Raw genomic sequence first — 19,757 nt, forward strand, 5'->3', positions numbered from 1 at the left:
TACTATCTTAGGTCATTCTTTTCTATCTGTGACCTCACACCGCTGCTTTGAAGAATGACACGCATGCGCCGTAGGCGGGGTTCTTCACGTATTCCCTCAACGTTCCTCCTCATAAAATAAAGATCAAACTTCAAACTGGTAAGTTCTCGTTTAATCTTACTATTACAGTTCATAGCGTAGCACATCAGTTCCATAGACAAAGTCCAATGTCATAGAGGTGAATCAGACAGTATCCTAGCTACTAGAAGTGATGTGGGTAGTATGAGAAATGGGTGCACACCGAGATAGGGGAGGTGGGGGGCTCATTGGCAAATGGAGGAAGCCAAGGACAGAAAGGTTTGTATGGTAATGGGAAGGGGAGTGAAAATGGTTCGTAATCGGGAGATCCAGCAGGCCTTAGCAGAGAGAGTGCAAGTGTTCAGCAAAATGGTCGCCTGCTCTACATCTTGCCAATGTAAAATAGGCCACATGCAACAAATGCAATAGACGAGGTTTGTAGACATGCACGTGTACCTCTATCTCACCCAGAAAGGCTGCTGAGGTTCGTGCATGGAGGCAATGTAGGGACAGGTGTTACATCTCCTGCGGTTGCAGGAGAAAATCTGGAGAGGAGGCAGGTTGGCTGGAAAGGGATGAGTGAATCAAGGCATTGTGGGTGGAGTGCAGAAAGTGGAAGAGGTGGAGTTGGGAAGATGCGACTTTTAATGGGATCATGTTTAAGCGGCAAAAATGTCAGAGAATGCTGTTGGATATTGAAGCTGGTTGGTTGAAAGGCGAGAACCAGGGGAATGTCCTTGTTCCATCTGTGGGATGGAGAGTGAGAGCAGAACAGCGGGACACAGAGGAGACACCTGGATGTCCTAGAATGGAAAGCCTCATCTTGGGAGCAGATGCGGTGGAGACGGAGAAATTGAGCATAATGGAGAATAAAACATACCAATCAATTTTCATTTACAAAGCTATTTTCCTGAACTTGATGCCTTGGAAACACAGGAGCATTAAGGAGAAACTTCAACAAACAATGTGCACCATGTCAAGCAGTTACAACCCGCAATATGGCAATGACCAAATGTTTTAGTGGTATTTGTTGATGGGTAAATATTGTTACAGAACAAAAGGGTGAATTCCTCTGGTCTTCAAGGTTGTAGCCACGGGATCTTTTACTTCCAACTGAGATTTGGGTCTCAGTTCAATGTCTCGTTTGAATGAAGGGTGACCCTACATAAATGTTTGAAACTATAAATGTTTGAAAAGACAAGTGCAGAAAATATGTTTCTGCTTGATCAAAATTAGGGATATTCAATATAAGAAAGTGTAGGAATCTGGAAGTCCTCATTTATGATGTGTATAACATTACAATACAGGTGTAGCAAGTAATTAAGAAGGAAACTGTGAGGATGTCATAAAGTTGGAAAGTCTTGCTACAAGTTTACAGAGCTCTGGTGAGACCACAAGTGGAATAAAGGTTTGGTCTACTTACTTAAAAAAGCATATACTTAATTTGGAAGCAATAGACAATAGACAACAGACAATAGGTGCAGGAGTAGGCCATTCGGCCCTTCAAGCCAGCACCACCATTCTCTGTCAAATCACTTCTGTTATGTCTTGATGACATTAAATCCTGGATGGCCCTAAACCTTCTAGGTTTTAATGAAAAGAAGACAGAGGTGAGTGTTTGGTCCCAATGGCTGCCGTGAACCTCCCCCTGTTGACTTGGGTCCCCTGGCACTGTATGTGAAGCCAACAGTTTTAAACTTGGGTTTTAAGATGGACAGTGATTTTAAATTAGATCATCAAATAGGTGCGGTGGTTAAGTCCAGCTTCTTTCATTTAAGGCAGTTGGCAAGGGTGAAGCCCATTCTTGAGCGGCAGCATTTTGAAACAGTAATCCATGCCTTCATCACGTCTAGGCTGGATTACTGTAACGCACTCTAGTTTGGAGTTACTCGATCTTCCCTGGCTCGTCTCCAGTTGGTTCAGAATGCTGCTGCTCGCCTTTTAACTGGAACTCGAAAGAGGGAGCACATAACGCCAATTCTGGCCTCCCTCCACTGGCTGCCGGTGTACTTTCGAGTTCATTTTAAGATTCTTTTATTTGTTTTTAAATCTTTAAATGGTCTCGCCCCGCCTTACCTCTCTGAGCTGCTTCATCCCAACGCTCCTGATCAGCTGCTCCTGGAGGTACCGAGGTCTAAGCGGAAGCTCAGAGGGGATAGAGCCTTCTCTGTTGCTGCTCCGACATTATGGAACACTCTGCCGTTGCACATCAGACAGGCCCCCTCACTGTCTATCTTCAAAACCAGTCTTAAAACCCTTTTCTATTCCTTGGCTTTTGACCCTGCATGAGACTTTGCTCCTGTTTTAGTGTTTTTAATGTTTTTTATTGTTTTTACTCTCTTTTTTAATGTTTTTATTGTCTTGTAATAATTTTTTGTTCATGATTAGTCATGCACAGCACTTTGTGGCAACAGTGGTTGTTTTTAAAGTGCTCTATAAATAAAGTTATTATTATTAATGTGTTCATGGCTGTTCCTGCCTTCTCCCCATATCCCCTGACTCCACTATCTTTAAGAGCTCTATTTAACTCTCTCTTGAAAGCATCCAGAGAATCGGCCTCCACCACATTCTGAGGCAGAGAATTCCACACTCACAACTATCTGTGTGAAAAATCTTTTCCTCATCTCCTTTCTAAATGGCTTACCCCTTATTCTTAAACTGTGCCCCCTGGTTCTGGACTCCCCCAACATCGGGAAGATGTTTTCTGCCTCTGGTTTGTCTCTCTCAATCCGTCCGTCCGTCCGTCCATCCATCCATCCATCCACCCACCCAGCCACCCAGCCACCCACCCATCCATCCATCCATCTTCCGGTTTAGCGGTCTTTCTATTTGCACAAAAACGGTTTGCGATAACGCTATGATTTTTCGCCAGTTCACTCACCGTTCTCCTGTGCTGCGAGTGCACCAAGATTCTTTCCGATCAGTTGAATGTCGTAAAAGTTGGCAAGGTTTAACAATCTTAAAAACCGCACGTGCGCAGATTCATTTCTTCTGCCTTCCAGTGCCGGGCGGATTAGTCTCTTCCCCGTCACTCCCTGGGACGGTCCGCCCCTTCCTGCGCAATCGCATCTTTACTGGAGCTGAGAATGGCCGGCGGAGGTTTCCAACTGGACATTCGGAGGGACCCGAAGCTCAGCCGCGCCCCAAGCAGCGGGCCAGCCCCAAGCAGCAGCCCAGCCCCAAGCAGCAGCCCAGCCCCAAGCAGCAGCCCAGCCCCAAGCAGCAGCCCAGCCCCAGGCAGCAGCCCAGTGTCAGAGACCCGACCCAGCCCAGCGTCGGAGACCCAGCCCAGTCCAGAGGGTTGCATTGGGGGACTAGGCCTCCTGTGTGACTGGGACCCAACGGGTCTCACTTAGTGTAGTGTTTCAATAAGGCCCCCTCTAATCCTTCTAAATTCCAGAGTATACAAGCCCATCCGCTCAATTCTATCAACAAATGACAGTCCAGCCATCCTGGGAATTAATCTGGTGAACCTACGCTGCACTCCCTCAATAGCAAGAATGCCCTTCCTCAAATTTGGAGACCAAAACTGCACACAATACTCCAGGTGTGGTCTCACCAGGGCCCTGTACAACTGCAGAAGGACCTCTTTGCTTCTATACTCAACTCCTCGTGTTATGAAAGCCAACATGCCATTTGTTTTCTTCACTGCCTGCTGTACCTGCATGCTTACTTTCAGTGACTGATGTGCAAGGTCACCCAGATTGAATGGCGGAGTAGACTTGACGGGCCGAATGGCCTAATTCTGCTTCTATTACTTATGACCTTATGACCGCTTACCTTTAGTTAAGTAGAGGCTTGGTCATCAGCTGACTCTAAAGAGATAGGAAAATTAATTGATCAATAGTGTTTAAAAAAAACACCTTCAGGTGGAAATGTGTATTTTAAAGGTTCTTGTGTATATTTTCCATAAAATTGGGTAAAAACAATAATTTGGGTAAAAACAAAATTAGACTGACACAAACAAATCAAATTAAAATAAATAGTCACCGATAAGAACCTGCAAAAGTGTTTTTTTACTTGGATATTACATAATCCCAGACCTCATGACTTCCAATCTGCACTTACTTGTTTAGGATCCTGGCTGAATGCCAAGAACAATTACTCCAACCCTGCCTAAAATTGCTTAAACAAGCACTTACTTGAAGGTAACATAACTTTTTCAGTGCTAATGTGATCAGGCTGCAAGGACTCTTACCTCTAAGTAAGAAGACTGGAGGTACAAATTACACCCTGCGGAGCTAAACGGTGGACTTTGGACTTTGGAAATGGCACCAAAACATGTGTGTATATGAAAAAAGAATTTTACTGTGAAGTTACACGTCACAAATAAAGCATCATTGAAACCATTGGTTCAAATGATCGTACTGAGAGAATGATAGTACTGAGAGATGCTGGGTTTTTTTTAATGAAATGAGACCCTATTTACATTCTCATGAAGTTATAAACTATCCCATGGCACATTCTTGAAGAGAAGAGAAGAGTAATTTTAAAAGGTGTAATGACGCCATTAAGTTTAAAATAAGACACATTACGTCCACATGTACTCTTTTTTACTCTTTAATTAAAAATAGGATTATTTTGTTGTATACCAATTGCACACAAATTTACTAAAATGTGGCCATGTGCCTCAACTCTGTTGAATTTATTTTTGTTGCTGAAATGTTTGGCCATTAGGCCATTGGCAACCTTTGGTGTAACTAAATTGGTGGCACTTTTCCCTCTTGGGCAACAGCTGTGGCAGCCAATTCTATTCGAGGATCTTCTATTCGAGGAACCCTTTGGTTCCCAGGAAGTGCTGCATAGTCAAAGAAGTTGCCTTCTGATTGAGAGGACGCTCACTAAGTTGTGCCAAAAAGATCCCATGATTTTCAAACAGGGGCACCAACCACTGTGCACAAAAAAACTTGCCTCTCCAACTCATATAAACTTTCCCCTTATCAGATCAGCACTACTAAAACAGTATACCTGTTCAGTACCACGTTGCTGTTTGGCGACACACTGGCCACCGTGTTTGCACCTTTATGAAGTGAGTGCACTTCAAGGAGCCTTCATTGGCAGGAAACTAGCAATGCAACTGCATCAGTCTGAAGAAGGGTCTCGACCCGAAACGTCACCCATTCCTTTTCTCCAGAGATGCCGCCTCACCCGCTGAGTTACGCCAGCATTTTGTGTCTACGGTCGATTTTAACCAGCATCTGCAGTTCTTTGTTACACTGCAAGTGAAGTGACAGGAAGCTAGCAAAATGCAGCCACCGCGACGAGGAGGTGCATCATTAGCACCTCCAGCTCCACGTGCTCGGCGGGCGTGAGCACGTTGAGCGGTCGTGTTACGCGGTGACGTCGATCGATATACGCGTAACGCGGCCGGTCAACTGACCGCGGTTGGCGCAGGCGCGGAGGTGCGCTGGCTGTCTGTCTGGCGGGCGCGCGCAAAGATACTAGAGGAGCTCCTCTATAATCTTTGGGCGCGCGTGCGTGCGGCCGGCCGTTGGTCCAGGGAAGGCTCGAGGAGGAGGGGAGGTGGATCCGCGACCTGAAGCCTCGACCGACAGGGAGCCGGCGGCCTCCAGCTTCGCTGCAGGTAATGGGAGCCACGGCTGACGCTGACTCTGGCGGCCAGTGGGGATTATTGCCTTCACTCTCTCGTCCTGTAACGCCGTCCCCGGCGCTCTAGTCCACCACGGACGCCGTGCACTGATATCAATGAGAGGAAATGTGTAGGAAGCAACTGCAGATGCTGGTTTAAACCGAAGGTAGACACAAAATGCTGGAGCAACTCAGCGGGACAGGCGGCATCTCTGGAGAAAAGCAATGGGTGACGTTTCGGGTCGAGACCCTTCAGACGGGAATGTCCTCCGGACGCTGACTGACACCGTGCAGGGGCAAAGTGCAGAAAAAATGTGCGGCCCGCTACTGTGGCAGGAGTGCATGGAGAAGGCACGGGAGTCAGTGACACCAATATGGGGAAAGGTGCAGAATCCAGTGCAATGACAGTCATGTGGAGGGGGAGCGGCTGTGTTCAGTGAATCTAACGAAAGGCGAACAGACACAACTGGCTGTGCGATTATTCTAGTGTAGGTTCTTTTACACTGACAGCAATGCAGTGCCGCGGCAGACGATGTGTAGTGACGAATAGTGAGGGGATGTGCAGGGTTTTGTCCATTAATACTAATGCAATTAGTATAAGTTGTAGGATCCTATGCAATGGCCGAAGTATGGGAAAGGCTACAGGGTCCTGTACGATGCTGGAGAACGTTGCAGGTCACTTTAAAATTGCGTCAATAATGGAGCAAGGTGTAGTTTCCAGTGGGAGGAAGATACAGACTTTATCCATGACAAATATTCGGGTTGGAACCCTTCAGACTATTCAAGACAAAAATTAATTATGTCATATTCATCATATTTTCCATCTCATACCCATATAGGCATCCAAAATGGATGCTCACCACTGCAAATTTCTCAAGGAGTAGGAGCTGGACAGTGTCCAAGTGTAGCTGATAATTGGCAAGTAGCATTTCTTGGAAGAGTAGAATGTGCTACAGATAAAGAGGCTCTTTGGACTTCCTGAGGCCTTTGATAAAATGCGGCATCAAAGGCTATTTTGAAGAAATAAAAAGCTTGTGGTGCTGATAGTAACCACCCCTCCTTGTGATTAATGATATTACTGCCACCACAGAATCTTCCACATCAGTACACTGGGTGTGGTTACCATGGACCTTAACTTTAAACATTTTAACTAGATAAAAGCAGTATTTAGCAGAGTAGATCAGAGCCTGAGTATTCCTTCATGAGTGACTTACCTCTTTATTCAATAGGGTCTTCCTGCCACCCACAGGCTCAAGGAGATTTGAATACTCTTCAGTTAACTTGATGAATGTGGGTTCCCAGCATACATTTAAAAAAAGCATTTCACATGATGGGTCATCAACCTTCTGAACTTCCTCCACCACAGCCACATGTAGCAGTACTGCACATCATCTCTCAAGAGTGTGCCATTGCTCAGCAATGCTACTTTAACAGAAGTTTTGTTTATTATTCTCATGTTCACCGTGGTACAGTGAAAAGCTTTTTTTGTTGTGTGCGATCCAGTCAGCGGAAAGGCTATACATCACAATCAAACTGTCCACAGTGTACAGATACAGAATAAAGGGAATAATGTTAAATGCAAGATAAAGACCAGTAAACTAATATTAAAGATAGTCCGAGGGTCTCCAAAGAGATGGATGGTAGGTCAGGACTGCTCTCTAGTGGTGATAGGATGGTTAACTTGTCCCTGAATGTGGAGGTATGTGCTTTCACACTTCTGTACCTCTTGCGAGAAGGGAGAAGAAACTTGTGCTTGATTATGTTGGTGGGCTTGCCAATGTAGTGTGAAGTATAGACGGAGTCAATGGAAGGGAGCTTGGTTTGTGTCTGGCATGCATTCACAATTCTTAAGAATTTTGTGCAGTTTTGGACGGAGCTGTTGCAAACCATGCCATGATGCATCCCGATAAAATGTTTTCTATGGCACAGCTGTAGAAGTTGGTGAGAGTTGTTGGGGACCTAGTGAACTTCCTAAAGGGCCAACCCACTTGCCGATTTTTTTCGGCGACTGCAGGCATCATTGGCTGACATATCAGGTCACCGAAAAATTTGCTGCGTGATGACGTATGACGTATGTTTTTTCAAATGTTGCAACATTTAAAAAAAAATTGTCATTGATTTTATTGTGATAAATTCTGCTTGCATATTCGTTGCTGTGTTTACTAAGCAAATTTGATTGCTCTTCAGGAGTATGGCATTGATTGTGAAGTGTTTTAGGATAGACTTTAAGCATGTGATAAGTTGTATTGTCAACATGAATCATTTCATGAGTAAATCAGGAAATGTAGACAAAATTTGAGAAACTTTGTTAGAAGTATGTGTTTTGACTGGCCTTTGAAGACCATCAGCACAACCGTGCAGATTTCAAGGCATCAGTTTGAAAATTATTTCACTTATCAGTATTGCACATGTTTATAAACTGAGTTGTGTGATGCTTTGCACAGTATCCACTATTTAAATTCTGAAGTGATTTTAGATATTGCTTTGTTCTTGGATGTTCTTTTTACCCGTTTCCTAGGGGGGAATAGAAATTGGTATGGATTGTAAAAATAATGTCAGTTTTAATTGGTTATGAAATGTCACTTTGGAAGTGATATGGAAGTTGTAATCAATATTTATCTAGGCCTTTCCCAATTTTCTTCCATCCTCATCTTTTCCAAGGAAATTGGAAACTTTTACTGACAGCTTTTCAAAAATCTCTGGCCCTCAATAACTAACAGTAATTAATTTCTCATTGGGCTAATTCCACCATCCATGATGCAACTTTTACCAGTTATCCAGATCCAACGAGCTCAAAGAACTAAGGCTAAGTTGAAATCAATTAGTTATTGTACATAAGAAAATAAACCGGTTTTGCAAATCAATTAATTTACGTTGTGAACTTGTTATTTCACAGGTCATAATGCCGTAGTGTTCTTGTCATGAACCACTGTTATAATGTTGTACAATGATTACCTAATCTTATTTTAAAACTATGTTCATGATGTTTGAGCTGGCATTATATATTTATATTCAGTGAGTGAAATAAATGACACTTTAGTTCAAAGGGCAATATTGTTAATAATTACTTAAAATTGCTCAGGAGAAACTTTGAATGCAGCAAAATATTTGCAATGTTCTTTATGTTGTGGCTTGTGTGGCACACCAGAAACATTTTATCTCATTTGAGGATGTTTTAAGTTTCATTTGAAATGTTGCACTTGATACTGTTGTGCAAGGTTCTTAGTATGTACGGTGGAGATAGGGTAATTGAGGGCTGTGGCAATCTGACACAGAAGGAGAGCTGAGGCCTGAGGCAGGTCAGCTTGATCACATTGAACTATGGAGCAGGCTTGTGGGCAAGATAGCCCACTCTTCCTATTTCATTTTGCACAGAGATTCTCCTTCGTGTTAGCCAACATCTCATCAAAGAATCACAAACTGATAATTTCTACTTTTGGACTATCTAGGAAGGAGAAATATCTTCTTTGTTTCTAACAAAAAACATGATAAGGAAAACCTGTATTTCTTTAGCATCTTTTGCAATCTGTCACACCAGAGAACAAAAAGTACTTTTGATGGCATTGTATAATGGGAAGCTGTAAGTTTGCAGGAAGGTATAAGCTATCTGTCCTGTTGCAAGAGCCTGTTAGCAAAAAGTACAATAGGAATCACTCAGTCCTTCAACATGGTCTGAATGTCATTGCTCCCTCATGATTTAGTGGGGGGGTGGGGGGGGGGGGGGGGTTTGATCTTGTCAGTAAATTGAATTGCGATGGACACACCAACCAATCTGTTCAAGTTCGAGTGAACTTGAACCAATCTGTTGCACTTTCTACTCTTAACGGATTCGTTATTTATTAATAGTCGACTGAGTAAGGATAGTTCTCTATGAAGATCCAAGGAGGGCAAATGCAATTTTTCTTTTACCCTATTTTCTTTTGAGATTTTGGTATATCTGGCAAAGTTGGCATTTGGGTATTTCTGGCAAACTTGGAATCAAATCATCTGTAATAATTCTTGTGAACAATCTGGTGAGCCACCATTTTGAACTGCTAGTTCTTCGAGTGAAGGTATTTCTACAATTGGTGAGAGAATCCCAGAATTTGTGCCCTGTAATAATGGGAGAATGGTGATACATTTCTAAGTCCCAGTGCAAAGGGGAGTCATATTATGCTAATTACCACGGGATGTGCATTAATGGGACTTTAGTAAGGGATTTGGAAATGGGTTCTACACTTTCAATATGACTGCCTTGGTGCCAAGTATTTTGCATATTGTGCCCAACTTATGCCCTGTAATAGGCGTACTAATGCCGTGTCTTGCCTGCCTCATTTTAAATTACAAAACCACAGTTTAACAATGCAAGCGGTACAACAATTTTTCCCACATAATTGTTGGAATTGTTTTGGCTTTATAGTGGTACTTAATAAACTGTGTGATATTGTCTTGGTTACGATACATGTTCATATTTGGGAACTAAAGTGACGTGACTTATATTTTAACAAATTTTGTGGTAGTGTTTCTGTTTTGCTGGAGCAATAATATATACATTTATACAGGTGATCTCTTTTATCCATTGTGTGCAGGTGCTATAATGAGTAACCCATATAGACAGCTCTTGGAGCCCCTTCATTCGAATTGTAAGGAAAAGAAGTTCTACAATCTGCTCAAAATGAGAGATGACAGATATGGTAAGCAAAACTCTTTTTTCCTTCTATGACACTACCACAATTTTATCCGTGAATATATTATAAATTAATTTTAGCTTGATGATTCCAGCAATAACTTGTTTGTCATTGAGTGTGTGAAATTTAGGAAATAGAAGTGCAAAGACTGAGTAAAAGAAGCTGTGATTCACTTGAACTTTAATGTCGATATCCAGTAGCTAATGAAACCTTTGCACATGTTGCAACCTGCAGAGATTTCTTCTCACAATTTTAGCAGAAGTAAATGAATAACCACAGTGAAGGGAATATTGTACCATGAACCTTTATAAAATACTTCACTCCACATATAGTCTTCTGATTTTAATTTCACCACGTTGTCCTTGGTTTTGAAAACTTTTTCCCACATGCTTTGACTCCCTTTCATTTCTCCTTTAAAATGCCGCTGAAAAGCTATCACTTCGACAACCCTGTACGGTTTTGCATTTTTTTGAATATGATAATATTGCCATTAAGTGCATGGGATATCAGGTGTTATGGGGCAAAAGCAGGAGAATGGGGTTGAGAGGAAAAGATAGATCAGTCATGATTGAATGGGACGAATGGCCCAATTCTGCTCCTTGAACTTATTAACTTAAGTGCATTGGAACCTTTCAGTACATAAGAAATGGTAAATACATGGAGGGTGCTGTGGCCTCAGCTAGAATTATTTTTCATCATGCTTTCTTCTGTGCTAAAGTCAGGTCTCTTCCGCTTTCTCCCTGTTAATCAGTTTCTTTAGCAACTAAAGATGGGTATGATGCCAATATCATCTCAGTAAATGGGATGGCAGTTATTGGAAGTTGGAAACATTGGTAGTGTCAAATGTTTCAATAGCAAGCCAGAGTGCTCATATTTACAAGCAGTAAAAGCTGAATATTGTTGATGTGATACCAGAACAAGCGTGTCCTCTGATTATGCGTTCTAGCAATTGCAGAAATGTCTTAAACTGAAAAACAGTGATGGGATGAGGTTGGTGTAGAAAATAGATGTCATTATTTCAAATTATTAATAATTTCTGAATCTATACTTTATATAGAAGGATATCCCCATTCACAAACTACCCATTGCAAAGAATTACTAATATTGCAGAAATACCATCCTGAGTCACTATCTCTTTAAAGCTGTGGGCTAATCACATCTTTAAAAAAGTAGCTGTTCCTTTAATATTATTGCTGAGACAAATTCTGATCTTTTTTTCTGCAATCCCCTGCTTCCTGTCTTAACATATCCTTGTACATTGTTAATACTGCTCTCATGTTATAATGTACATGGCAAGGATCTTTGCAATATTTCAGGATTTGGAAGTATATATGTTGCACAGTGGCACCAACAAATAGGTTGGAAAAATATTGACAGGTTAATTTCTTTGTATTCAAAATAACGTTTGTTAATTGAGAGAGCATTGTTCCCCAGTATCGCTCTTTAAATAAATCTTCACATCAAAAGTTAGCAACTTTCCAAAACTGCAGACTAGCCCATCCCATGCATTGATGGAATGTGCATTTTTACAAATATGGTTCAGTACAGGATTAAGTTTTCATTGAATGAAATTATTTCTGATTTCTGATTCAGTTTTTTACAAGTCACTATTTCTACTGTTTGGTTTGCATGTTTTTTGTTTCTTTCCATGAATTTTAGTGTTTGGGGATGGTTGCAAGATTGCACTGCTACTGGCCGGTTGCCCAAGCTTTGCGCAAACTCCAACTGCAATTGGGACATTGAGCAGCTAAAGTATTCCTTTAAAAAAAAATCCTTTACTTTATTGCGCCTTTCAAGAAAGGCACAATAAAAACACAAAATCTTTTTTTTTTTTCCTTTTTCCCCACCAGCCATTTATGTTGTTAACAATTTTACTATCTTTTGCTGTCTGTCCATCATTCATAGCTGCTAATGTGATTTATGTACTGTGACATTAATTAATCAAAAATAACTTTTCTTACTTCCCCTCATTAGCACAGTTGCCATTCTCTATCCGTGTACTTCTGGAAGCAGCAATCAGAAACTGTGACAGTTTTCTTGTGAAGAAAGAAGATGTTGAAAACATATTGAACTGGAAGGTGACGCAGCATCAAAATGTTGAGGTGCCTTTTAAGCCTGCTCGTGTCATCTTGCAAGATTTCACGTAAGGGTAACTTGAATGTAAAATGCTGAAACAGTCTTTTGCTAGTAAAAACATCTAAGCATGGTAATCCTATCAGTTTTATAGGGATAATTCACATTTTGTACTTGGAAAGACACGTAATGACTAGTTGATTTTTATCATCCAACTAGACCAAGTGCAGACCCGTTGGGTCTGTTCCCCCAACGTGCGGTTGTGGGGGGGGGGGGGCGGCATGCAGCGTCACACACACTAACTATCTGCCCCCGCACTCACGCTAATTACCCCCCTTGACATTATATTAATATTATTAATTTGCTCCTTTTACCCCATAACCACACTATCTACTGACGCATAGCCCCAACTTGCAGTCACATCTAGAGGGGGGGGGGGGGTAGAGAGTGAGGGCAGAGAGAGAAGGGGCAGAGACAGAGAGAGAGACAGAAACACAGAGAGAGGAGCAAGAGGGAGAGGGGGGTGGAGAGGAGAAGAGGAAGGGTGGGTGATGGGGGAAAGGTGGGGGAGGAGAGAGAGAGGGGGTGCTGAGAGGGGGGTGAGGGGGAAAGGTGGGGAGCGGGGAGGGAGGGTGGAGGGAAGAGGGTAGGGGGTGTGGAGGGGAGGGGATTTAGGGGAGGGAGGGTGGGGGAGAGGATGGAGGGAAGGAGGGGAGAGAGAGGGGGGAGGAGAGGGGAGGGGGGGTGGAGGGAAGAGGGTAGGGGGTTTAGAGGAGGGGGAGGGAGAGGGAGGGAGAGGGGGGAGAGAGGGTGTGCTGAGAGGGGAGGTGGGGAGCAGGGAGGGGGAGGGAGGGTGGAGGGAAGGGGGTAGGGGTGTGTGGAGGGGAGGGGGGTTTAGGGGAGGGACGGTGGGGGAGGGGAGAAGGAGGAGAAAGAGAGGGGGAGAGGGGGGGAGAGGAAAGGGTGGGGTGGGGAGAGAGAGGAGGGGGGAGAGAGAGAAAGAGAGAGGGATAGGGGGAGAGAGAGAGAGAGAGAGAGAGAAAGAGGTGAGGAGAGAGAGGAGGGGAGAGAGAAAGAGAGTGCCTCCCAAACCCCCCAAACAACCATTTGCAGGTAGTGCTTTTTTATTTCAAACTAACCATATTTTCATTTTCAAACCACATTAAGGGTACTTACTCACAGGTGTGAAGAAATCTGTTCAGTGTCATTCAGAGCTCAGAGTGACAGAGACTAATTGACAGAGCTCCATCTTGATGAGAGACTGATTGAGGCACACCACTTCCTGGTTTTATAGTCCCTCCCCCTCCCTCCAGCAGGGGCAGCAGAGAGAATGGGGAATCTTGTAAAAACATTAATATCTCCGTCATTTTTCATCGACGGGAAAAATTCTCGGCACACATGCGGCGGAGGGGGGCTCTGAGCAAGGTGGCAAAAAATGACGGCCGTAGGTGGCGGTGTTCTCTCGGAAATCGCAACACAGAAGGCCAAAACCGGTCAAGAACAGAGATTTAGTAATATAGATAATGGTGGGAAGTATTAAATTCTATGACCATTCAACCTCTTCCATCTTAATTCTCTTTTGAATGTAAGAAGGTTTTGATCATGATTTCACATCCACTGACATGGATTTAAGTAATTCATTAAGTAATTTAACCTTCATCTTAGTCAAAGTCGAGTACTGAACATTACTTGTCTATTAAAGTACCACAAAACTAGTTTCCATTTTATGGATAAATTTAAAAAAAATGTGAAGTAAAAAAATGAAATTTATGCTTCCAGGATTGATGGAAAGTTATCGTGTGTGGTTAGCACATTCTATTTCTCTAATTGCCATTCAGCTTGAATCTGTTCAAGGTCCAAAACAAGAGCATTCCAACTCATCATAGCCATGTTGGGCAAGGGCATTTATCTTCTCCCCATCCATGCCCAGTGGATTACATATCAAGGAGAAACTAGGTTGTTTGAAGGATAGCTGAGATTGGCATAAGGATTAATCCAAATAGGAGACCTGTTGAAATCTGCAGCTTGGTTGGACAACCTTGATGGTTGAGAAACTTGGTATCACTAAATTAATTGAAATCTGGAATTTGGGTGAGCTCATGACAGGGTGCAAGTCATGCAAGCTCCCCCACAAGGTTGATGGGGTGAATGGTGGTCATGACACTTCAGAATAAAGTATTGATGGAGAGGAAAGGAAACTTGCACAAGCCGGAGGCTTGTAGCACTCGATGTTGCCAAGCAGAGGAGGTTGTGCATCTGACCAGAAGCAATGAATCTGAAAGGTAAGCTGGGAAAAGAAAGAGGAATAAAAATGAATAAAACCAAAAAAATTAGGATAGAAAATGTTTTAGAAGAATGAGAAGGGACAGAATGAGAATGAGAAATTTAAGATCCTAATGGGACATTACAGGGTTAATGTTGCGATGTTTCCATTGGTGGGAGAATCTCAAACAAGGGGACCATAATTAAAAGATATGGGGTCAGTCATTTAAAACTGGGGTACATAAGAATTTCTTCTCACAGAGGGTGGTAAATCATTAAGATTTTGCAGGGTTGTGGCGGCCAAGGCACTATTTATGGCACTATTTATTTAGTATTTAGAGTATTAAATACTATTTGGAGGTAGATTTTTTATTGAAAGATTGAAGGCTGAGTGAGACTTCTACAGAAAGAGTTGGGCCTCATGATAGCTCAGCCTTCATCGTATTGAAAGGCTAGACAGATAGCTGCTCACAAACCTATTTTGTTGTGATATCTATTTTAAGTAAGATCAAAGCCTGGTGCTCTAATTCCCAAACTACCTGGGCATGGGGATCTGGAAGTTTGAAGATGCTTGAGTCCATTGCATGCACATAAATGTTTGCTGTTGAGGCCGAGTTCATTCATCATTCTGGATTAATTTTGGGCAAGGATCCCAGAGGCAAAAACATATATTGCTGGCAATGTTTGACTTTAACTAAAACTTTTGACGTTAAAATCTTTGGACATTTGCGTTCTACTGCTTTGAAAAGAGAAAAACTTGTCTACGCCCCTATAAGCTCAAAACTAATGAATTTCTACGAAAATAATCATGCCTGTGTTTATCCACAGTGGCGTGCCTGCATTGGTAGACTTTGCTGCCATGCGAGACGCTGTGAAAAAACTAGGAGGTGATCCAGAGAATATCAACCCAATCTGTCCAGCGGACTTGGTAATCGACCACTCCATTCAAGTGGATTTTAACAGATGGTAAGTTACAATGATAAAATCGTTTGTAAACTCTTGTTTCAGAGCTTGTAAGCCTTTTTAAAATACCGTACTTTATCAATTTGTTTTTCTAAAAGTAGTAGTAACAAAGCTTTATTAACCTTTCATTACATGTTGGTTTCCTATTGCATTGTAATTAAATAATTTGCATTAAAATTATTTTTGTTATAACCAATTCCAATATCAGTACTCGTGCTTCCATATGATGATTATACTATGCTGCTGGAATAATTACAGTGAATCTATTTAATATCGACTTGGTATTAGAGATTATCAGCAAATAGATGTAGTCTTATAAAGAGCATGTAGGTGAGACAGTCAAAATATATTAAATTGGGCTTGAGAACATAGAAAGCAAGGATAATATTTAACATTAAATTAATAACTACATTGAAAGATGTTGCTAACATCTGTTATTGAATTATGGTGGCTGAAAATTAAAGGTGACAGCCATGTACAGTATTCTGAAACTTTATAGAGAGGAGCTCCCAGAGGATGTTCTGAGACTGGGCACAACATTTCACAGACACTGTCCGTTATAGAAATACACGTTAGATGAGTGTGCAGACTTATCTAACGTGTATTACTATAACGGACAGGACCACACGGTGGGAGACGGTGTCCGTTATTATCAATTGTCCACTACAAACGAATAAGGGAGTTAATATGTACAGTACTAAGAGAAAAACAGCCAATAAACATACACTACACAATAAACAGTAAAGGACACAAAACACACAATACCTTAGTGATGCAGTCGTTCTATCATTCCTCCCACATTGCAAACACATTGTGGAACTGTGGGTTTTCCCTGGGCTCTGCTTCCTCCCCCCCTCCCCTAAACTAAGGTTAAATGGTTCAAACATCAATGTACAGCAACTGTATCTCAACAACTAAACTAAACTAAACTAAACCAAGAATCACTCTATCCATGAAACAACGAACTGGGTCCTAAACAGATTTGGTCTGCAATAACTGAAATCTGTTCTGAAGAGATCTATACTGCGAGGGTTACTGTATATAAACTCATCTTGCCATATTCACAAGGTATTTTGAAGAGGAATGAGTTGACCAACTTTGGACAGGAAGTTTCACCAGTTGCAAGGCTTGAATGGGATAGACAGAAGTGCAGTTGTTTGAGTTGCTTGTCAGGTTCCTGGCTGAAATTGCTATTTAGCTTTATTGGAAAGTTTTAAAAATGAGTAAACTTCAAGATGAGAGGTTCGCATTTGGGAATGAGGTGGAAAATGTCCTCACTTGAAAATGAATTCTTTGAAGCCATATGCCAGAAGGGTGCAGTGTATGTATGTTTTGAACTAAAATTTGAAGATTCTTAAATAAGGTATGTGCAGATAATTTGCGGAAAATTACCTTGTGTACATGTTTGGCCACGCTCCTAGTGCAAGATAGAACAGGCTCAAGGCACTGAGACCTAGTATTTCACAATGTTAATGTCGTTAATTCATTATATAAAGTGCTGGAGTAGCTCAGCAGGTCGGGCAGGATCTCGGGAGAATATGGATAGGTGATGTTTCTGATACTGCTGGAAATTTAGTATGTAACAATTAGTACGGGAGCACCTCAAGGCTGCGTGCTCAGCCCCTTGCTTTACTCACTCTATACCCATGACTGCGTAGCCGGTCATAGTGCGAACTCCATCATCAACTTTGCAGACGACGCCACTGTGGTTGGACAAATCACAGATGGGGACGAGTCAGAGTATAGAAGTGAGATCGACCGACTGACCAAATGGTGCCAGCACACCAACCTGGCTCTCAACATCAGTAAGACCAAGGAACTGATTGTGGACTTTAGTAGGGGAAGGACGAGGACCCACAATCCTGTTTATATCAACGGGATGATGGTGGAGAGGGTCAATAACTTCAAATTCCTGGGCGTGCATATATCAGAAGATCTTTCCTGGACCCAGCACACCGATGCAATGGTAAAGAAGCACATCAGCGACTCTACTTCCTGAGAAGATTACGGAGATTCGGGATGTCGAAAAGGATTTTCCTAAACCTCTACAGGTGCACGCTAGAGAGCATTCTGACTGGTTGCATCGTGGCCTGGTTCGGCAACTTGAACGTCCAGGAGCGAAAAAGACTACAAAAAGTTGTGACCACTGCCCAGTCCATCACCGGTTTTGACTTCCCCACTGTCGAAAGGATCTATCGTAGTCGCTGCCTCAAAAAGGCAGCCAAAATCATCAAGGACCCACACCATCCTGGCCACACACTTATCTCATCATTGCCATCAGGAAGAAGGTACAGGAGCCTGAAGACTAACGTCCAGGTTCAGGAACAGCTACTTCCCCATAGCCATCAGGCTATTAAACACAATGAATAAGCTATGAGCTCTGAACTGCAAAAGACTATTATTATTTGTTATTTGCACTATATTTGTTATTTATTGAACTTTTTCTTTTTTTTCCCCGTTATATACAATGTTTACATATTCACATATTCGGTTGTGCTGCAGCAAGTAAGAATTTCATTGTCCCGTCCGGGACATATGACAATAAAACACTCTTGACTTGTCTTCTTGAATCTTGATTTGGTTAACCCTAATTATGGTTAGGATGTAGTTAACAATGTCAACGGCCCCAATAAATTAACATTAAGTAATTATACAGCTACTTTTTAGCTGAATTATATTGTTGCTTAATACACATGTTTAATGCTGTTTTATGCAAATATCATTTATTTGATATTAGATGTAATTGAAAAATATAATTCCCCACATGTTAAATACTAAGCAACAAAACTTATAGTATAACATTGCAACAATACAAACCATATAAAACTAATAGCATTGGTTTCTGCCTGAGTGGAGCATTTACTTTAAATTCCTGAACCAGTCAATCAACAGGATCTGAATATTAGCAATTACTTGCCATGCTTATGACCCATGGAGATGCTTATTGTTTATGAACTTTTTTTGCTTGAGTTGTATGTGAATCTTTAGGATTATTTGGTGGTGGTCTTCAGATAGTTGGTATTGCTTCTTTAAAAGTATTGCAGCATGTTATTTCTTTGCTGCACTAATGCACGTAAGGCTGCTGGCCCTGACGGCATCCCCAGGCGCGTCCTCAGGGCCTGTGCTGCGCAGCTGACAGACGTCTGGACTGACATCTTCAACCTGTCACTTGCCCAAGCAGTTGTGCTCACGTGCCTTAAAACCACCTCCATCGTGCAGGTGCCAAAACACTCCACTGCGGCAAGCCTCAACGACTTCCGCCCAGTTGCACTTACTCCCATCATCACCAAGTGCTTCGAGAGGCTGGTCCTGGCACACCTCAAAGGCTGCCTACCCCCCACACTGGATCCCTATCAGTTTGCCTACCGCAAGAACAGGAGTATGGAGGATGCCATCTCAACGGCACTTCACTCTGCCCTCTCCCACCTCGACAACAGAGACACTTACGTAAGAATGCTGTTCATCGATTACAGCTCAGCATTCAACACCATTATACCCTCTAAACTGATCACCAAACTCGGTGACCTGGGCATTGACCCCTCCCTCTGCAACTGGATACTGGACTTTCTAACCAACAGACCCCAGTCTGTTAGGTTAGACAAGCACACCTCTTCAACCCTCACCCTGAACACCGGCGTTCCACAGGGCTGTGTGCTGAGCCCCCTCCTCTACTCCCTCTTCACCTACGACTGCACACCTGTACATGGTACTAACACCATCATCAAGTATGCAGATGATACAACTGGTGATTGGCCTCATCAGCAACAACGATGAGTCGGCCTATAGGGAGGAGGTCCAGCTCCTAGCAGCATGGTGCGCTGACAACAACCTGGCCCTTAACTCCAAGAAGACCAAGGAGCTCATTGTAGACTTCAGGAAGTCTCAGGGGCGGCACGCACACCCCCATCCACATTAACGGGACGGAGGTGGAACGTGTTTCCAGCTTCAGGTTCCTGGGGGTCAACATCTCCTGATGACCTCTCTTGGACCCACAATACCTCAACTCTGGTCAAGAAGGCTCACCAGCGTCTCTTCTTCCTGAGGAGACTGAAGAAGGTCCATCTGTCTCCCTCAGATTCCTGGTGAACTTCTACCGCTGCACCATCGAGAGCATCCTTACCAACTGTATCACAGTATGGTATGGCA

The 19,757-nt window shown here is 42.6% G+C and overlaps 1 protein-coding gene across 1 annotated transcript in view; it reads left to right on the forward strand.

Annotated features, from left to right (window-relative positions):
• Positions 1-5,482: 5,482 nt before the first annotated feature.
• The window catches only part of aco1 (aconitase 1), a 55,560-nt gene continuing 41,285 nt past the window's right edge, over positions 5,483-19,757 (forward strand). The window contains exons 1-4 of the mRNA XM_033018798.1: positions 5,483-5,641; positions 10,215-10,319; positions 12,288-12,456; positions 15,477-15,614. Coding sequence (XP_032874689.1) covers positions 10,223-10,319; positions 12,288-12,456; positions 15,477-15,614 — 404 coding nt within the window. The 5' untranslated portion in view covers positions 5,483-5,641; positions 10,215-10,222. The remainder of the gene's footprint in view (positions 5,642-10,214; positions 10,320-12,287; positions 12,457-15,476; positions 15,615-19,757) is intronic.

The sequence above is a fragment of the Amblyraja radiata genome, chromosome 3 (assembly GCF_010909765.2).
Source record: "Amblyraja radiata isolate CabotCenter1 chromosome 3, sAmbRad1.1.pri, whole genome shotgun sequence".
In the NCBI taxonomy this organism is placed as follows: domain Eukaryota; kingdom Metazoa; phylum Chordata; class Chondrichthyes; order Rajiformes; family Rajidae; genus Amblyraja; species Amblyraja radiata.